The sequence below is a fragment of the Penicillium waksmanii genome (genome assembly GCF_028829765.1).
Source record: "Penicillium waksmanii strain IBT 27052 chromosome Unknown utg000008l:1.0-5622682.0:1.0-5626561.0, whole genome shotgun sequence".
NCBI classification, from domain to species: domain Eukaryota; kingdom Fungi; phylum Ascomycota; class Eurotiomycetes; order Eurotiales; family Aspergillaceae; genus Penicillium; species Penicillium waksmanii.
The window spans coordinates 3,384,421-3,403,895 of NW_026643254.1; the positions used below are offsets into that span (position 1 = coordinate 3,384,421).

Consider the following 19,475-nt stretch of genomic DNA (forward strand, 5'->3'; position numbering starts at 1 on the left):
CCCAAAGCGGTGTGTTTTTAGGGCCGGGGATAAGGGCTGGTCCCAGTCAGGTGCGCGGGGTTATGTAAGAAGGTAACTAGGCATCATCCAACGCGTTTCCCGGTTTCCAACTCTCAGCTTTTCTTGTTCTTGTTTTGCCAAACTCGCCGGGGGAGACAGACAGAGAAATACCACTAGGCTTGTCGTTGCCGTTATCATGCCTGCCCCGCTTGCCAAAGGTCAGTCGACTTCTAACGGTCTTGGAATGCAGCTCCCCGATCATCCGGGCGGTCTGGATCTTATCAGTTCCCCGCTCAAGTTCACTGGAATGGCATCTGACGATCTACTAGGCCTCATCGTGACATTTTCGGTTCTGGTTGCTGCAGGACTTGCAGTCTACCAGTCACCCCAGTTCCAGGAATGGATCGCCACTTCTCGACGAAAGATCGCATTAGCGCTTCATAACCTCGGAGATGAAATCCAACCACGCGATTTAGTTGCGCTCGAAGATGACATCTCCATGTCGGAGGAGGTAGGGTTGGCCGCCGAGGAACGCAGGCGAATCGCTCGCGCCGAAATCATGCAACGAGCGGCCTTGTTAGAATCACATCGAAAGTCAAAGGATTCTATTAAACCACACGACAGCTTCGACACTCTTGTAGACAATGATGGGATCTTGCGTGCAGCCGATGATAAGCAGACCAATCTTGACGTTAACCCCGTCGGGGCTTCGACAGGTATCGACACGAGCTCTGCACAGCCTCTTCATCGTGGAGACAAGTCCGGCGAAACCTCAGCCTTCAACAAGGATCAGTTGCATCTCGATGTTTTCTCAGAAACCACATCCAACCACCCTTCGGAAGACACTGAACAATTTACGCCGACCTCCGAGACGCCCGGAGAGGTTTTATTTGACCCATTCACTGATTCTCCACCGAGAGTGCAGACTCCCGTGTCTGCCACAGCTTCAAGCCATACCGAGAATCATCAACACGTTTACTATGCTCATCCTAGCTCACCATCCAACTCTAGTCATCAGCAAGACCTCCTCACAGAACTGGATGAATTTCGACAAGGTAACCAGTTTCAACACCCTGTCTCCTCAACGCCATCCATTGCTGGAAGCTACAGTCATGTTGGTGATTTCGATGCCTCGTCTGATGGAACGATAAGTGACCTGGGCGCGCATTCTGTGGGAGGCATCGATACCCCAGCCAGCTGGTCTGAAGTGGGTAGTGTAATCAGCAATGAAGATGCTGCTCATCAGCAGCAGCTGTAATTCAATCGATGTCAACCATCTTGTTTATTGGGATCTGCTCACTGGAAACAACAAGGCGCAAGTACTCGGATTTGGCATGGAAAGGAGGATTTTTTTGACTGGAGATACAGGCGCTTAAGGATTTGGTTTTAAGTCTGTTTGTGCTTTTGTTGCTCTTTATGGAAGGAATCTACAATTTAATTCTTGCTTCTAACTGGCTCTACGTAAACAGACTCGATGTAGAGTCCAGTGTCTGGTGTGTTTTGCCATTTTACCTTTCGCTCTTGGTTTGCTGCATTGGGTTTACAGTGCCTAGCAATAAACTTGAAAATTTGAGGCTCTACGTTGAGATCGTTGAGGGGCAAGCGCGTTTCTAACCGACTGGGAAAGCTATTGGCTACTTGAATAGATAGATACCCCTGACCCTCATCATGTAGAACACCCTTGCAAGCTGGAGAGAAAATCTATTTAGATGGTCTAGGGCCAAGACCCCTAGACCATTCGGAGCTACGTGAAAAGGGGGACTGGTTTTAAATTCTTAATCTTGCTTTTGTCCACTGTCTGGTTCACCTCCCTCTTCTACAACATCGCCCGATGGCGCCAACTTGACACTCCACTGGTAACCTCCAAACCACTCCAATCATACCCCAGTTTCCTAGTCATTCGCATGACACTTCGAGGAGCTGTACTAATTGCGTAAGTATTTCATCCTTAGATTTTATCTATTCTTTATCTCCAGCATAATTTCCTCTATGGACCGACGGCTCCCTTCAAGGAAATTTGAGCCGGACTTAACCACTATCCCCGGCGCAACCTTATGGCTGAAGAATGCTTGAAATTTTACTACAAGTATATAGATCGTCGCCGTGGAAGATCTAGTGACATCTTTTATTCTCAGACAGTATAAAACCCTGTCTATTCTGCGGTCAAAGGTTCGCTGCACCCACTTCCAATATCCAGTTGATTCGAGCAATTATCCATGGCATCCAACACACTTCAAACAATTGTGTTGATCACTGGTGCCAACCAAGGAATCGGACTTGCTACCGCCAAACAGCTGCTGGCATATGAAAACTATTACATTATTCTCGGGTCTCGGGATGCAGGGCGCGGTTCTAAAGCTGCGGCCGAACTCGACCCTACCGGTCAACGCGTGGAGGCTATCACCATCGATGTGACCGATGATGACTCCATCGAGGAAGCAGTTCGACATATTACCTCGACACATGGTCGGCTAGATGTACTGGTCAACAACGCAGGCATAAACAACGAGTTAGAGTTATTCTTCAAACAGGCCGAGGAGCAAGCTCCTAGCACGGAGAAAAAGCCAGATCTTTCTACCCTTCGTGCACAGGCTCAGAAGCTAGAACAGACCAAGCCTCAACTAGCCACACTACGTCAGCTCTATCGCGATGCCTTTGAGGTGAACCTATTCGGTGCTGCCATGGTCACTGAGGCTTGTACACCTCTACTCGACAAAGCAGCTGCCAGCCCTGCTCGGATTGTCTTTGTCTCCTCGCACACGGGCTCCATGGGTCTTCGAGTAGACAAAAATGGTCCTGAATGGGAAAAGTGGTCACGGCCCTCTTTCCCCATTTACCGGAGTAGCAAAGCGGCGTTGAATTTCATTACCCTTCACTACGCAGCAAAATTCAATGAGAAAGGGTGGAAGGTGAATGCTGCATCTCCAAATCTGACTGCGACCAATTTCTCGCGTGGCAATGGACGCCCAGCCTCTGAGTCAGCAGTCAACATTGTCAGGCTGGCTACTCTGTCAAGTGACGGAGACACGGGGACGTACAGTGATGAGAATGGTACTGTACCTTGGTAGGCGCTGTCAAGGAGATTGAAAAGCAGGTGGTCATCATTAAATAAGATTTCGGGTTGATATAATCAACGAATCCAATAGTATGATTACCCGAAATAAGCATGTTGCACCAAATTAAACCTAGGTCTATTTACTTGGGAGTATATCCCGAATACGTATGAAACACCCGACACAAGTAGTGGATACCTCGCTATGGCAGGTTGCATTGGGCGTTGTGGAGGTATCCGATACTTGTCCGGCTGGCGGGTGTCCAGCAGTAAAATGAGCCTCGGCAGTCTCGGGGAAGCTTAAAGCGGAGTCCCTACTTCTTCTGTCTCTTCTCTCTTCTCCTCCCCTCTCCTCCTCCATCCTTCCTTCACCCTTCTTCTCTCCTAAAATACAGGTGTACTTTTATCAAACAGTAAGCCAATCTCTGTTTCATTGTGTTCATGCCTCCGCATTACCCTGTGTAACCGTCTTCCGTCCCTTGTCCGCCACTATGGAGCTTCCCCGCAATAACTCCGAAAAACTCCCAACCCCAGGAATATCAGACAGATTGAACACAAATGGAGTCGTGCTGACAATATAATCTTATTAGCCCCCATAATTTACAATTCACAATGGCCGCAGACCGTCTCAGCTCGCTTTTGAGCCACCTTAAGCCCGGCGCCAGCAGCGGACTCAATGCCATGTAAGTTCCGCGGCAGTCGGCTCCTACATTTCGACTAAGCTGACAAACGGTCAAAAAGCACCCAGAAGAACCCCGATGATGTGGTCATCACCCTGTCCTTGCGCACACCTCTGACCAAGGCCCGCAAGGGTGGTTTCAAGGATACCGAGCTGGACTACATGGTCTACGCCCTGCTGAAGGAAACTCTGGCCCGATCCAAGATCGATCCCGCCCTCGTCGAGGATGTCTGTCTGGGCAACGTAAGTATACCTTATATCTACTGCGCATGTCATGCAAGGAATCCCTATATCTAACAAAATTCACAGGTTGGCGAAGGTAAAGCCGCCTACATGGTCCGCGCTGCCGCCCTGGCCGCTGGTATCCCGCACACCGCAGGTGCCTCCTCAGTCAACCGCTTCTGCTCTTCCGGCCTGAAGGCTGTGCAAGACATCGCCAACCAAATCTCCCTTGGTGCTATTGATGTCGGAATCGCTCTTGGTGCGGAGCTGATGTCTGCCGCTGGCGACCGTCTGGAGAAGCCCTTCAATGAGGAGGTCCTGAGCAACCAGGAGGCTGCGGACTGCATGCAGCCCATGGGCCAGACCTCTGAGAACGTCGGCAATGACTTTGGAATCTCGCGTGAGCAGCAAGATCGTTACGCGGCAGAGTCTTTCCGTCGTGCCGAGACTGCGCAGAAGTCAGGCTGGTTCGATGATGAGATTGCTCCCATCTCGGTTAAGGTTAAGGATCCTAAGACTGGCGAGGTTCACCAAGTTACTCTGAACAAGGATGACGGTGTTCGTTACGGAACTACTTATGAGTCGCTGGCCAAGATCCGCCCTGCTTTCCCTGAATTTGGTGATAAGTCGACTGGTGGTAACTCGAGCCAGGTTACTGATGGCGGTAAGCATGATCTCCACCCCTCTCTTATGAAGATGCCTGCGTCCATTTTCTAATATGACACAGCTGCTTCCGTCCTCCTCATGCGCCGCTCCAAGGCTATCGAGCTGAATCAGCCTATCCTGGCCAAGTTCTGCGGTGCCACCGTTGCCGGTGTCCCGCCCCGTGTCATGGGCATTGGTCCCACCGCCGCTATCCCCAAGCTGCTGACCAAGTTCCAACTTGATAAGAACGATGTTGACATCTTTGAGATTAATGAGGCATTTGCCTCCATGGCGGTTTACTGTGTTAACACCCTTGGTCTGGACCATGCCAAGGTGAACCCGCGTGGTGGCGCTATTGCTATTGGCCACCCACTGGGTGCTACCGGTGCTCGCCAGATTGCCACTGTTCTGAGTGAGGCCCGCCGGACTAAGAAGAAGGTTCTTGTTACGAGCATGTGTATTGGTACCGGCCAAGGAATGGCTGGTCTGTTTGTTAATGAGCAACTGTAAATAACTACGACATGTCTGTTTGATTAAAACAATCTTGGAACCAATTTGAGTGCATATTACGATTAATTCTACCATTCTACGTTATACGAGCGTTGTTTTTAGTAGCAGCTTTATGATAACTTACAGTGCCATGAACCACTACAGTAAGCTTTTGTCGAAATAGAAGTAAAAGCAATTAATCGTGGTGCAATCATAACTCATTATGTAATAGATTATAGGTGTATACAGGTCATAACGGAAATCATCCAACAATTCGAAATCAAGAAGCCTCCTCATCCCGCCTCTCTTTCCTCCCCTCTTTCTTCATCCTCTCTTCCGCCGCGCGCGCAATGGCCTCCCTCCTCGACTCGCCCCCAGAAGAACCGGACGAGCCACCGAGAACAAATTCCCCACCCGTCCATCCACACTCATCAACGTCCTCCTCATTCTGCGCCTGTTCCCAATCTCCCGGGTTGTAAAACTCCTGTTGCGTCAACCTCCTCCCACTAGCACTGTAATCAGCCGCATCAACCTCCCGCTCAATCTGGGCCGTCAAGTTCCAGAAATCGCGATCGTGGTCTCCGAAAACGTTATGCGCCAGCTCGTGACAGAGCGTTTTGCGAATTGTACGGTAGTCACGGTATCCGTCGTATGCATCTGTGCGCAGGCGGAGCTCGATTACTTCGCCGCGATTGCGGTTTAGTCCCAGCGTGCGCGATACGCCTTGGTGATCGCCCGAGGTGTGTTCGGCCGGATTCATTTCTGTGAGTAGTGGGACGGAGAACTCGTGTTTTGCCATGGCGGCGCGGATTCCCGGGTCATCGCGGAGACGTTTGAGGAAATCGAGGGAGCGTTCGGGGCGGGGGAGATAGGATAGTGGGAGGAGTTGGTGGAAGGTGTAGTTCTTGCTGGAGGAGGAGAGGGTGGCGATGGTGTTGTTTGATCGAGTGGGTGTTTTCTTATTCCGGCGTGCGGATGCGAGGGCTGAGGCTCGGGCTTCTTCGTGTCGGCGGTTTGTCTCAGCTTGGTGGTTTAGATCGGCGATGGCTTTGGCTGGGGTGCCGAGGAGGGTGATTTTGAATTTTGGGGAGGAGAGTTGTAGGATTGCATCTAGACGTGTTGGTGGGAAAGGCGCCTTTTGCATTCCTGGTGTTGGAGCAATGAGGAGTTTCTGGTTCGGCGTGGGGATGTTCAGAGATGCTTCTATTGTTGCGGAGAGGTCTTGGAGAGTTGCGGAGGCGGAGAGGGAGAAGTTGTGCGGGGTGCCTTGGTGATGCACGGTGAGCTCCATGGAGGAAGCCATTATGGTGATGGAGGATGCAAGTGTCCAGAGAAGGGGCACACGGTGGTGTTGAGTGTTGAGAAAGAAAAGAGTGAGTGAGAGAGCTGAGTAAAGCAGTGCTGAGAATAGCAAAGGAACCCAAATAGGCAGGCGCCGAGGTGGAAATTCGAGCGGGTTCCACGGCGATAGCTTTGTCAGCACGGAGATAACGAAGTATACTACTCCTTCCGTACTACTAGTTATAGGGTACTTAGTAGGGCACGAGAACTTGAATAGAGAAATATACAATCAAGCTATAAGTATGCCTACCCCGCTGCTTAGGTCTAAGTTTGGCATTGGCCTCACTTCATGGTAATTCAATTCAATTCATTCGACAAGAACACTGCCGCCGTATTCATCTGGTAGTAAAGGGAAATCCAACTACTACATGAGCAAGACCTCTACCAATGAATCAACTAAAAGACGAATAGTCTTCTCCTGTAATTGTTGACTAGCTCCAGAAGATGGTCATGACCCCTTCAAGTTCGCAAATTGCTGGCGGTATGTGGATGTAGTCCTGCATTTATTTGCAGTGGGAGGAGTCCAGGGGCCAGCAGCCTCCATCAGCGACACAGCCATGAGGGCATTCCTAAATAAACACAACTATTAGTCTCTTGATTTCGATACCCCTTTATCAGTAAAATATTGGTCTGGCTCACATCGATCTGGGGGTTGGGGGCTGCTGAAGCCACTGCGGCCAGGGCAAGGATCATTGTAGAAATGGAAGCGAGGAAATTCATGTTGTAAAATGGCTTTGGTAAATTGTTCGGTCTTGAAGTATATGTCGAGAGACTCGGAGTTGGATGGTAGTTGAGAAAAAGAACTTGACGGCCGTACATGAAACGTACGCATCGGGCTAGCCATGCGAGAGCACCTACGTAGCAATAGAAAGCAAATGCCTCAGCGTTGCCTAATTAGTGGCTCCCAACATTGGAATACCACCAAAAGAAACCAACAATAAGTAGGCTTCCCCTCATGATCGTCAAGGCATTTGGGATCTAAAATCCGGAGCCACTACGGAGTAGTCAAGAGTGATATCACTCGTGGAAAATTCTTGAATTATCATGAGAATGTGAGCCGTGGGCGAATAGTGGCAACTACTAGCCTCCAAACATTGAATGTCAAGGTTTATGGCAATGTGTGGCAAGGAGGTGATGTTCTTCAGGTAGAATTGAGGACTTGTCAGGGATGCCTGAAATACGATGATATCCATTCGAATCAAAGAAAAGAAACGCCTCAAAAGGTAAATACAAATCCAAACTCCTTTTTCCAAGAGATATATGCAAATTTCCCAACAGAATAATCATGTTCCGAGACACCTAGCCCCTTTGAAAATGCATGAGATATAAACCGGAGAGAACCAATGTTCAAGATATCAAGGCCGAGGGAGAACCAAGCTCAACCCGGAAATGAAAGAATAGATAGACCGATGGCCAGAAATAAATATGCACGGTGAAATGCAAGTCGACGGAGAAAGAGACTTCAATCACTCGTAATCCACCGACAACTTGACGGTCAAGTCGGCCACATTCTTGTCCAGCACCCACTCGCCTATTTCGGGGAACCAAGTGTGACTGTCTACAGTTAGTATTCGGTAATCATACTTAGATCGTAGCATAAAAGAGACTTACTTGTGAAATTCAGTTGTAATCATCGCCTTTTCTGAGTACTCCTCCCTCAGCACCTGATCATATGCAAACGGGACCTTGGCAGGAACACCCTCAAAGAACGTATGACGCATCGGATACAGATCGATTAGGCGGTATTTGTGGAAGTTTTTACACTGCCAGATATCTGGGTGATGCTCCAGCTCCAACGTGCTGAGACCGGTAATGTCGATATATAGGCCAGTATGAATGTCGATCCAGCGTGCGTCAATAATGTTGTGACCCTTCCCGCGCTCGCGCTGGCGCGACCAGGGATTAATGTCGAGGAGATATTCGCGGATGATGGGGCTTTCGGGGACGGTGTACGCGACGATAGTTTGATTGAAGTGGTCTCCGAGGTAGGCGAGAGTTGTATCCGGGACTTGAGTATCCATATCCCAATCCCAAGGGAGAATCTATGTGACCGGATTAGTTTCTTGCCCAGACAAGCATATCAAACGATACTGCGGTACTCCGAGCTCCGGAGTGATATAATGGGAACGCACCTTTCCATTCCACCACCAGCCAAGCAACGTTCCGTGCGCAATCCAAGTCTCGAGTTTATTCTCATTGAAGAAATTGAGATAGGCGCGAATCATATGGGTGAGGGTCTCGGCGCGTTCGGAGTCACCCACGGGCTCCTTGAAGAAACGCGAGTCATAATGGCCAAGAATATCGTCACGGCCCGGTTCATGGAAGTATTTGTATTCGGCAGAAGCATTGAGACCGTAATTCAGCCAGAGGGGATCGGTGAGTGTAGGATCGGGCTTGGGCTTAAGCTCGGTATTGGTATTGGTATTCGAGCCGATATTGGCCGGTCTGTCAACCGGACTGGGCAGAGCTGTGGCGGCGGACCACAAGGCGAAGCCGGCTGCGAGCACCCGCCGCATCTTGAACGGGGTCGATTTGCTTAGGAGACAAACGCTATACGGTAAATCGATCCAGTTCGCATGCTGGGATTTGTTTGAGATCGAAGTTGAGAGAGGGTTTGGAGTCCGGGAGGTATATCGTTTATAAAGTTCAGCTTTATGCCGATTGAGTGGCGCGACGGGGATATATACAGGGTTGGAGGAGGAGACAAATGGTCGAGACAAGATCGGAAGAAGGGTAGCAGTGATACGAAGAGAGGAGAATGCGGCGGAGAGGAGAGGAGAGGAGAGGAGAGGAGAGGAGAAGTCAGCTCAAAGAGGTCTTGGTAAGACTGGGAGAGGGGAACCCGGCGAAAAAAGGCCCATCTGACTCGGCAGAGTCGGTAGAACCAACAAAGCTACATAGCAAAACCAGCAGAGAATGGGCCAATCCGAATGAATGCGCCAGCGTTTATGGGCATCAGCGGGGCGGATTAGGCCGGATAGCGTGCCCCCACCGAGGGAGAATGGAGCACACCATTGAAAAGGAGTCCCCTGGACTTGGGGAGGACCAAGGGGGAGGGGGGGGTGCAATCGCGCGAGGTATGTCAAGCCTGCCAATTGGACAGGATTCGCAGGGCTCACAGGAGAATGCAACTTGGAGAGGGTGTCATCCTGCATATGGACAGTGAGCGAAGTGGCCAAGAAACCCGCTGCAGCCACCGAATGTCCGCGTGCCCACTTTCCTGATCGGAGTTGGGGAAGTCGTGATGTCAGCGAGGCAACGTGTCTCTCATCTTTCAATGCCGGAGGCGGTTGGCCCCCTGATTTTGCATTGTCCCTCAAAGGTTGAAGTGGAGTGGAGTAGTAGCAGATAAAGGGGGGGCTCAGGGCTCAGGGCTCAGGGGAGAGATCTCCCCGATCTCCTTGCCCAGCCTACGCGAGGACTGCCAGTGTGAGGATGAGAACCCTTGGAAAGCCAATGCACAGCTTGGCAAGCGCCAAGACTCGGGACGCCCCACGGTGGATTGAGGATGCCTTGCCGTTGAGAACCGGTTGGTGAAGATGGGATGGGGGGGGATGGGGGGGCAAGGGTGGGATCCCCTGGTCAATTTCCGGTCAATTGGGTATTCAGTGATGTGATGCGCACAGAATACATACGAGGAGTATACGATAAGACGGAGTACTCCGTACTCCGTATAGTATTCGTTTAGGCTGCAAAGTACGGTGTACGAAGTATATTAAAACTAGATTACCGTCCACTGCAAGTATAGCATGATCGTGTCCCGATTAAACGAAACCCGCCAGGTTTTTGCAGAAGAAAAATTGGAAGAAACGAATACGATCGTATCGCCCGATCCGGTAATCCGCAACGTCGATCGAGTTACATTTAGGCGACCCACCGTTTGTTGTCAATCTTCCGATCGACATGACCTATCAGCTTGCACTTCTTATTCAACATCAATCCTTTGCACGATCAATTAAGGTTGTGGGAAGGACACACGATCGCTTGTGCGATCGTGAACTTGTACTACTAGTACGTACATGGTACTAGTAAGGTGACTACATGCCTACGCATATCAATGTGAACCACGACGACTTTACCCTCCAGGACTCATTGCTTTTTCCATCGCACCATTCTACCCCGGCCGTTTGCTCTTTGACTCATCAGAAAATACCATCAAGCTGAAGCGGGATAGCAAACGTGTCACTGCGGATCTCCGAGTCTCAAGTATTTTCCCGAGGTGCTACTAGTAATGTACAAACACACATTATGCAAAAGTACTAGTACTACGAAAGAAAGCCGGGCCACTGCATGCTATAGTGTACTAATGCCCAGATGCTTTGAAAATACTACTATGTACGGAGTACAGGCAAACACAATATTTCCTCGCCAACTCCAATGTTCGCTGCAAAGTAGCAAGTTTAGTATCTCCTTCCAAGGTTAATAGTTAGCTTAGGCGCAATTCATCTCTGTTTCAAGTTCTTTTCTTTTCTCATCTCTCGATTCCTCTCGATTTCCGTCTCCCGGGCCTTGTCTTCCCTCCATATCCATATTCAACACTGTCAACAGATATTCCGAAGCTTCATCAAACAGCTAAGCAAGCCAACTTCGCCATGTCTGAATATCATGAGGATATCATCCATGATGAGGGTTTCAGCTCTGGCCATCGACATTTCAAGGTATGGCCTGGCGGCGTGGAACGAATCAAGGGCTCCCGAATTCGAAGAATGTTTCTACCAAGGCTGTCACGTGAAGCAAAAAGGGCACTCCAACAAAATCGACAGTTTGTTCGTTGCCAGTTGAAACACTATGTAATTCGGTTTTCAGAGGAGGAATACTCGGGTAACGGGACTCAACTGCTGCAAAAATTCCTCAGGGATGGAAAGTGTGATGAGGTCCCTCCCATCATCCTCCGACTGGAATGTTGGATGCACAGAAAATGGTTGAGCAAGTGCGACCCTTCAGTCCTGATCAAACATCCAGACTGGCTGATGGACCGAGATTTCTTGGCAAACGGCCGTCCTGACCATCTAAAACTCCTTGTCTCGTGAAGATCACCCCTCAGGACTATGGGACCCATGGCCCTGATGGAATTATTGAAGCCGCCGGAAGGGTCACAGGTTTACACTGCCAAAAAGCCGTCGGTCCCAAAACTCATGTCGTCTTCATGGGTTGGAATGCGGTGAGTGTGCAAGAAGGCGTTGAGAGCCATATTACTGAGGAGAAGACAGAAATGCATCTTGAGGAGCCGAAGAGGATATTCGTGGAAGAGATGAAGAGAAGAGCCGAGGAGGAGAAGAGGAGGCGGCATCGCCAGCGAGAGCAGATATATGCCGACAACCTGGATATTCTTATGCGAGAGACGGGCAACAACATTAGCTCCATTTCGATGCCGACTCGTTTACCCATTGACAGCTATGACGTCTATTGCGAAAAGCTTGAAGGCCAGTGGAAAAAGCACGACTTTACAATCGACATCGAAAAAACGGCTACACCCGGGCTTTTGGAAGCTGCCTTTGACTTCGGGGTCGTGGAGGGGATTATGATCATCTGTGGCAGTCAATCTAGACTGAAAGAATGTCGCGATCGAGCATATCGTGGAAAAAACCCTTATCAGTACCCTTTTCCGGAGGTAAATGACGATCTTAGCAATGCTTTCTCTTCTTCGTCATCAGGTTCATCCTCAAACCCGTCCGGTGGTGATAGCGGCGTTTCGAACGGAAAACACCATCAACCTGGTTCCAAGAGAAAATCAGAAGATGAACGACCGACCACGGAGATAAAGGGAGCTAAGAAAGGACAAGGACTACCTTACAAGTATCCTCTGATGCTCAGATGCCGCGAGATGTATCAACAAGAGATACTATACAATCCCGAGATGGGCAAGACCATGTTCAAAGACGGCAACTTCGATTGTTTTACTGGAATTGTGAACTTGCCTGACGACTTTGGAAGAAATGTTGTCTTCTATGCACTCAAAGTTTCCCACGAACCTCAATCTTTCAATAAGCAGTGGTCGGATTATTCGGAAGAGCAGTGGGAGTTCGAGTGTCGTGATAGATATCGACGGAGGTGACGAAGCTAGTGCCAGTGGTATGCAAGTCGGGAATTGTGTAGGCAGAAGTTCTATTGTGACATTCAAGTTCCAAGGTTGTTTTCAAAGTGTTATGAGTCAACGGCAGAAAAGTTTTTGTAGTCTCCTGCAAGTTATTATACAGCAGTTGAATTCTTCACTGTTCCTTCCTCTATAAAGAGCAATATACTGCTGGTATACTGCTGACATCCATGCAAGCACTAGCGGCTAAACTCTACAAGCAGCGAATCGTCGAGTACTTGATGGGAACTATGTACTACATAACTAGTGGGATACGGTTCATGGGAGGGAACGTGCTTTGACGCGCTAGACGAACCCAATCTCATATATAGCATGACTGAATTCATCTATTCATAGAAAGCGGTCTACATCATAACTGTTTGCATTAAGAACAAAAAATGACCAAGCAAGTTGATCGGGTCTAGTCGCATAAATATCTCTTAATCCTTTTCGTCATAACACGGGCTCCGCCCGCTCCAATCGTGGTGCACGGTTCTGGAATCCCGCCACCTAGATTGAAAAAAATAACCTCAAAGACGCGAAGATCGTTTTCCAATCTACTGCTTCTCCTCAGCCTGGCCCTCGGCGGGGGCATCAGCCATCTCGGCATCGCCAGCCTCGGCAGCGAGCTTCTTCTTGTGCTCCTCCTCGGCCTTTCGCAGGTCCTCGGCGGCCTTCTTCATAGCCTCGAGCTCGGCGGCCTTCTTGGCAGCAGCCTCCTCCTCGGCCTTGCGGACAGCCTGACGCTCAGCCTCAAGCTTCTCCTGGTAGCGCTGGATGATGGGACCGACAATGGAGCGGATCTCCTCTTGCTTGGAGACGTAGACGGACTTGGTGGTGTCATCGCCCTCTTCGTACAACCAATCCTCGATATCGGTCAGCTTGGAGCGGAGCTTGTCCTTCTCCTCCTCGCTGGCGAACTCGGAGTAGGCACCGTCGATCTTGTCACGGAGCTCGTAGATGGAGGCCTCGAGCTCATTCTTCTTCTCGTCGGTCTCGGCGACCAGCTTGTCCTCCATGTACATGGCGTTCTCACGCTCCTGGAGAATGGCCTTGGTAGCCTCGTCGATACCACCGGTACCGGCGTTGATGGGCAGGTCGCCCTTACGGACCTGCTTCTTGACCTTGCGGGTCTTCTTGGGCTGCTCGTCACCGTTGGTGTCCATAGCCTGTGCATATTGTTAGTAAATCGGAACCAGTGGAATCTTTCGGAAAACATAGTTAAAACTTACATCACCCTCCTTCTCGCCCTCCTCGGGAACGGGCTCCTCAACCTCCATATCCTCAACGTAGTAACCAGACTCGACGTTCAGGATACCGTGCAGGTTAAGACGGGCCTTGAGCTTGCAGATCATGAAGTCATCGTTGGCGTCGGCCTTGACGCCCTTGACAGAGAAGCGACCGATCCAGGGGTTGATCTTGCCGGGCAGCATCTCGGGCTTAGAGTAGCGGGCCTCCAGATCGAAGGGCTGCTTGCGGTAGAAGGTGAGGATCTTGGTTGAGGGCATAACGTTGCCACGGCTGAAGACGGTGAGGCTGGTGTCCTCATCGGGGATATCGGGAGACTGCTCCCAGGTGAAGTCGATGGGGTAGCTAACAATGTCGTGGATAGCGAAGTCACGGACACGGAAAACGGGGGAGAGAGTAGCGCAGCAGAAGGCACAACCACGGGCAATGGCCTCATCCTGGTTCAGGGTGAAAGACAAACCCTTACCAAAGAAGTTGCTGATGGCCTCCTTGATAGCGGGGACACGAGTGCTGCCACCAACCATCTCAATGTAGTCAATGTCCTCAACCTTGAGCTTGGCCTCAGCGAGAGCCTGCTCGATGGGAACGGTGATGCGGTCCAGCAGAGAGCGAACCATATCCTCCATATCCTCACGCTTGACCATAGCGCGAACATCGGTGTCCTCCATTAGGGACTCGATGCTCATGGGAGCCTGGGGGTTGGCGGACAGGACCTTCTTGAGCTTCTCGGCGGCAGCCAGGGTACGAGACCAGGCCTTGGGGTGAGTGCGGATATCAATCTTGTACTTCTCCTTGAACTCATCGGCGAAGTGCTCGGTGAGGGCATAGTCGAAGTCACGACCACCGAAGTGGCGGTCGTAGGCGGTGGATTTGACGTTCAGCTCACCCTTACGGAACTCAACAATGGTGGCAGTGTAGTCGGAGTAACCGATATCGACGAAAGCGACACGGCGGGGCTTCTCCTCGGGGCCGGGCAGGTCGAGCTTGGTGATACCGTAACCCAGAGCGGTGGCAGTGGTGTCGTTGACAAGGCGGAGGGCATTGAGACCGGCAATGTCAGCCGCATCGATCATGGCACGGCGCTGAACGTCGGTGAACCAGGCGGGAACGCTGATAGTGACGTCGGACACGGGCAGACCGAGTTCCTTGGAGGTGGTGTCCTTGATCTTGGTCAGGAACATGGCGACCAACTGAGTCGCGGTGAACTTCTCCTTCTTGCCGAGGTAGTTGACCTCAACACCGGCGAGGCCATTGACATCGCAGATGGGGGCTGTGTTGTAGCGCTGCTCGAGCTCGACATCGGGGTCGTTGAAAGAGCGGCCGATCAGGCGTTTAAGGGAACCGATAGTGTTCTTGAGGTTCGAAGTCTCTTGTGTCTTTGCTGCTTCACCGATGTGTCTGCTGCGAGCGTTGAAACCGACGAGAGACCTATTGGGCAGGAAATTTCAAGTTAGTCTTTCAAAAATCTGATTGGGATGACGTCGGGCCGCAGTAAGCGATCGGACTTACGGAGTCTGACGGTTGGAAACTTCATTGGCGATCTAAAGGGAAAGAAACAATCCTAGTCAGTCTCAATTCTTTTTTTTTTGGTCAAAAGGGCGACAGGGAAGATATGCGCATCATCCACATGGGGTGAGGCTGGACTGGCGGGGCAAATACGCACAATATCAATACCCTTGTTACGGGCAACACCAATCTTGGTGCTCTGCGCACCGAGATCAATACCGACAACAGACATTGTAGGCGGGAGGAAATGGGGGTATATTGAAGAGAAGGGGGGGAGGGTGGGTGGAGGGAGAGTCAGAAGGGAAAAGAAGTTTGGAGGGGAGAACAATTTGCACGCCACTCCACTATGCGATTGGCGGGGAGTGACAAGGTATAACGGAATTTTCTTAAGTTGGGCCACAAAAAAGATGAATGAGGGAGAGAAGACGGTGAAAGAGAGGGACTGAATTTACTTGAACTACGAATCGAAAAATTTGCCTACGATATAATAACGTAAGAAGACCTCAGTCCAAGAGTTGGCAAAGTGACTGTGTGGACTCATCGAACCTTCCAGCGGTTGCCAGGCTTTTCTTGGTTCTGCCAGAATTCACCGCCATGAGGCAGAATTTTCGTCGGGGCTCCACGGCGGTGAGAAAGGCTCCACTCATTTTGTGTGGCGAATCACAGCACACCCAATGATATATGATGTATCATTTTTTTTTTCCTTATCAATGTTGTTGTTATGGGAACTCCGTCTGTACTGGTTTTAATTTTACTTTTACTTTTCCATGCATATGTCACAATCGTAAAAATAATGATCAATAAATCTATAGACGCCGCGAACAAGAGAGAAAGAGGAAATATTTCCAAAAAAAAAAGTGGAACAAGCCCAGTTGACTTGAGAAACACGACGTCATTCAGACCATCTCCCTACGAGTACGTCCCCAAATATTGGACCCCGTCGTGGAGACTCATCATTCCCAACAGTGGTCAACGGTGGTCCAGTTGCCCTGTCATCCTCATCTCTTCTAGTAAAATTTGACTCTCTTGCATCGAATCATGTGGCTCGGCAAAGGGCGACATAATTTGAAAGTGAGAGGCCTCTGCATGGTCGGGAATAGGTTCGAGAATCTGTGGCCACACTGCAGCCTTGTCTGAGGCTCCAGGCATACCGATGGACGCCCGAACTTGACGGGCATAATACAACTTGCGTTGATCCTCTTCACTCATTAGGCTTTCCACTGTGTGCGGCAGCAAAACTGAATTGGACCCGCTATCAGAAGATTCGGTGAAGATGGACTCCATAGACTCGCGAAGTTGACCCGGTATATGGAATCGGGGGACACCTGGGAGAGGGGCTGGCATGCGTGCTTGAGCAGGATTGATCTCGTTGGTGGTGATATAGAATCCATCCAAAAGTTGTTCCGCAGGTGCAAAACGTCCATCAATGTGGTCGGACGGGCGAACGGGAACTGATCGTCGGCGGACGCTGTTCGCACGGAAAGTGTCGACGTCGATGTTCAGCTCATTCCCCAGTTCTTTAGCCAACTCGGCAGCCTCCTCGGGAGTTATATGGTCATCCGCAGTGGCTGCATCGGCTCGTGGTCCACCCCAAGTGCGCTGTCCAGCGGTGAAAATCCCATATACCATGTAAAGCCAGTTGAAGAATGGATTAACGATGAACATTAGTGGATAGAGCCATGCTTTGTACCGACCAAGTCGAAGACCGAAATAAAGCATGAGTAAATAATTCAGACCAAGGGAAACACCGATAAAGCCAACGGGGACGTCATTGACCGTTTTGGAAGTCGTGATAAGGGCGATAGCCATGATGAAAAAGAGCAGAGCAGTGGTTCGAATAGTGTTCTGTAAAAATCGAACAACACAGAGGAACGGATAACGTTTCCATAGCCTGACATCAGTGATCATGCAAACTTCATTGGTGATAAAGCCCAAAAACCAGCGGCGCCGCTGTTTGAGCAAGCTGCTGAAGGTTTGAACAGCTTCAGTTTTGCAGAAGGCGCCACTACACATCTGGATCTGATAGGGATGTTTGGCTCCGACCATGAAGAGGTGAGTGAGCCATCGATCTTCGCCCAGGTGACATTTCCCGAAGTCGAATATGTCGTCGCATTGCTCAGCCTTGTCGGAAAAATAGTATTTGGCCATTTTGCGAAATGCCGAGAAACGAAGGATGGTTAATGCACCGGGAAGACATGTCACGGCCCCGCATGCAGACTCCACCGAACGCTCAAAAAGCTGACCATGGACATATTCCATATCCTGGAGAACCGTGAGAAAAGAGTGCTTCGTCGTGGTGGAGGTGATGATACCCGTCATGGCTAGCATGTTGTGCTTGCTTCCCGGTTTCAGTTCCATGTCATACATGAAGTTTTGCAGACAGACGCGATCGAGGATGCAATCGGAATCAATAAAAAGCACAAACAAATCGTCATGTCGCTTCAGATACTCTGCATAAACTTTGTCGATAAGTTTAAATGTTTGCTTCTGACAGTACCGTTTGCCACCATGAGAGAAACGAGAAACGGTGATCCGAGCATTTTTGTAAATAACATCAATGCTTTGAGGGTAGCTTTTCAGAGAGATCGGAATACCCAAGTGTTGAATAACCCGGAGATAGGATTCGTCAACGATATTTCCATCCCAAGAGAGAAACACATGAATGCATGCTGCTGGATAGTCGCAATCGACGACCGAGTCGATTGCCTTGATCAACGTCTCAGGCTCCTCTTTGTAAACTGGCATAACGACCACCGTCTTCGGTGCAGTACGATCATCCAAAACCTGCTTTATCCTCTTTTTGCGTCCAAGGGAGCTTGTGACGAGCTGGTAAATACAGGCAAGCCATGGCCCGACGAGGAGGAGGGAGAAAGACCAGAAGGCGAACCACTGGAGATCTCGGGCCATGTACTCAGGAATATGGTGGCTCAGTTGAGGCGGCAGAGGAATGGTCACAATCATGACAGGAAGAAAAGCTAATCTGTAATCCCAACCATTGCGGTTAGCCCTTTTTCTCCCCGAGATCCCCAAATTCCGCCTGTTTGGGCTTACCGTAGCAAAGAGAAGAGAAAGACCATCACCACCGCGAGGACTTTGATGCTCCAATGATCTGCCTTTTGATAAACCTTGACGAGGCAGTAAATAAATGCTGCAAGCCAAAGCACCCATTCAAAAGCCGCTGCCAACATTAATGGCCCAACTATGGATAGGTAGATGATCTATTCACCAAGTTAATCTGCGAATCTTGGGAGAGAGAAGAGGTAGAGCCTTACATCTCTAGTCGGCCACCTGGTGGAGTAGGACACAGGCTCGTCGGTGACTGCCATGTCGAGTATAAGGCTTTTTCAATGCAGGTTCGGGTAAACTTTCTAAGCCCAGTGACTAGAAGATCCAATGCCCTAGAATATGTATGAGATAGAAATAGGAATGTTGAAGGCCGAGGCTTTTCGCCAGGCTGTTCGGGGGCAGATCGGAGCGCGTTTCCGGGTGAATCTTTTTTTCCCCCAGGATGGAGGCTCTTGAGTTGGTTCGAAGAGTAAAATCTGCCACGTTTGAAGGCCTTTCGCGCTTGTGTGCATCGATTATGTTGGTATCCGGGATGTGCAAACCGGGTAAGAACGGAGGAATGAATAGAAAATGGGGAGTTGGTCCGGTAGAGAGTTGCGATGATAGGAGCCCGGGGGGAGGCGGGAGAATCAAAAATGCATCGGTGAAGACCCGACGAAAGCACCGTTCGTATCTCAAGGCAGGAGCGATTTGTTCCTGAGCAGTTCCAACTTCCAAGTAACTGCTGCCACCCTGCATAGTATAGACTATGGCTATGATTACTCGTAGTATCTCACAAAGGTCCCTTAATTTGACTGTAAATCACTAGATTTGATATTATGTATAATTCTGCTATATTCTTTTCACACTTTCAGGACCATGTCGTGCATACAGCATACAGCATACGCAAATGTATACTTTAGAGCCTCGGGATGATCTAGCCAAATAAGGCTTAGTGTTGAAGCCTCAGGTGTCAGTGGAGCTGCCGCGCTCCAAAAAAAATTCACTCCCCGCCGAGCTCTTGCCCTCTTAAGATAGATCATCCACGGCGATTCAACCTTGGTTTTTCGTCTCACAGCCACTTACTTCATAACTTATCTTTTAGTCTTACATCCGTGACTCAGTCCTTCTTCCAACCGTTGACTCATCCCGCCGAGTCATCTTGGCACCTTCAT

The 19,475-nt window shown here is 49.9% G+C and overlaps 8 protein-coding genes across 8 annotated transcripts; 4 read left to right on the forward strand and 4 right to left on the reverse strand.

Moving 5' to 3' along the window:
* Window positions 1-196: 196 nt before the first annotated feature.
* On the forward strand, window positions 197-1,258 carry N7481_009601 (uncharacterized protein; the record flags this gene model as incomplete). The annotated part of the gene is made up of 1 exon (XM_057268820.1): window positions 197-1,258. The coding sequence occupies one exon, from the start codon at window positions 197-199 to the stop codon at window positions 1,256-1,258; it is 1,062 nt and encodes a 353-aa protein (XP_057119497.1).
* Window positions 1,259-2,216: 958 nt separating this feature from the next.
* N7481_009602 (uncharacterized protein) lies at window positions 2,217-3,068 on the forward strand (the record flags this gene model as incomplete). Its single annotated transcript, XM_057268821.1, has 1 exon — window positions 2,217-3,068. The coding sequence occupies one exon, from the start codon at window positions 2,217-2,219 to the stop codon at window positions 3,066-3,068; it is 852 nt and encodes a 283-aa protein (XP_057119498.1).
* Window positions 3,069-3,664: 596 nt separating this feature from the next.
* kat1 (putative 3-ketoacyl-CoA ketothiolase (Kat1)) lies at window positions 3,665-5,108 on the forward strand (the record flags this gene model as incomplete). Its single annotated transcript, XM_057268822.1, has 4 exons — window positions 3,665-3,735; window positions 3,794-3,974; window positions 4,041-4,617; window positions 4,681-5,108. The coding sequence occupies 4 exons, from the start codon at window positions 3,665-3,667 to the stop codon at window positions 5,106-5,108; spliced, it is 1,257 nt and encodes a 418-aa protein (XP_057119499.1).
* Window positions 5,109-5,367: 259 nt separating this feature from the next.
* N7481_009604 (putative zinc metalloproteinase) lies at window positions 5,368-6,390 on the reverse strand (the record flags this gene model as incomplete). Its single annotated transcript, XM_057268823.1, has 1 exon — window positions 5,368-6,390. The coding sequence occupies one exon, from the start codon at window positions 6,388-6,390 to the stop codon at window positions 5,368-5,370; it is 1,023 nt and encodes a 340-aa protein (XP_057119500.1).
* Window positions 6,391-7,894: 1,504 nt separating this feature from the next.
* N7481_009605 (putative mannosylphosphate transferase (Mnn4)) lies at window positions 7,895-8,944 on the reverse strand (the record flags this gene model as incomplete). Its single annotated transcript, XM_057268824.1, has 3 exons — window positions 7,895-7,982; window positions 8,040-8,470; window positions 8,561-8,944. The coding sequence occupies 3 exons, from the start codon at window positions 8,942-8,944 to the stop codon at window positions 7,895-7,897; spliced, it is 903 nt and encodes a 300-aa protein (XP_057119501.1).
* A 2,630-nt stretch (window positions 8,945-11,574) lies between these two features.
* N7481_009606 (uncharacterized protein) lies at window positions 11,575-12,483 on the forward strand (the record flags this gene model as incomplete). Its single annotated transcript, XM_057268825.1, has 1 exon — window positions 11,575-12,483. One exon carries the CDS (start codon window positions 11,575-11,577, stop codon window positions 12,481-12,483), a length of 909 nt encoding a protein of 302 aa, XP_057119502.1.
* A 575-nt stretch (window positions 12,484-13,058) lies between these two features.
* hsp88 (Hsp70 chaperone Hsp88) lies at window positions 13,059-15,487 on the reverse strand (the record flags this gene model as incomplete). The annotated part of the gene is made up of 4 exons (XM_057268826.1): window positions 13,059-13,670; window positions 13,734-15,177; window positions 15,259-15,290; window positions 15,413-15,487. 4 exons carry the CDS (start codon window positions 15,485-15,487, stop codon window positions 13,059-13,061), a joined length of 2,163 nt encoding a protein of 720 aa, XP_057119503.1.
* A 737-nt stretch (window positions 15,488-16,224) lies between these two features.
* Window positions 16,225-18,581, reverse strand: chsD (chitin synthase D; the record flags this gene model as incomplete). Its single annotated transcript, XM_057268827.1, has 3 exons — window positions 16,225-18,235; window positions 18,307-18,473; window positions 18,528-18,581. 3 exons carry the CDS (start codon window positions 18,579-18,581, stop codon window positions 16,225-16,227), a joined length of 2,232 nt encoding a protein of 743 aa, XP_057119504.1.
* Between the last annotated feature and the right edge of the window lie 894 nt (window positions 18,582-19,475).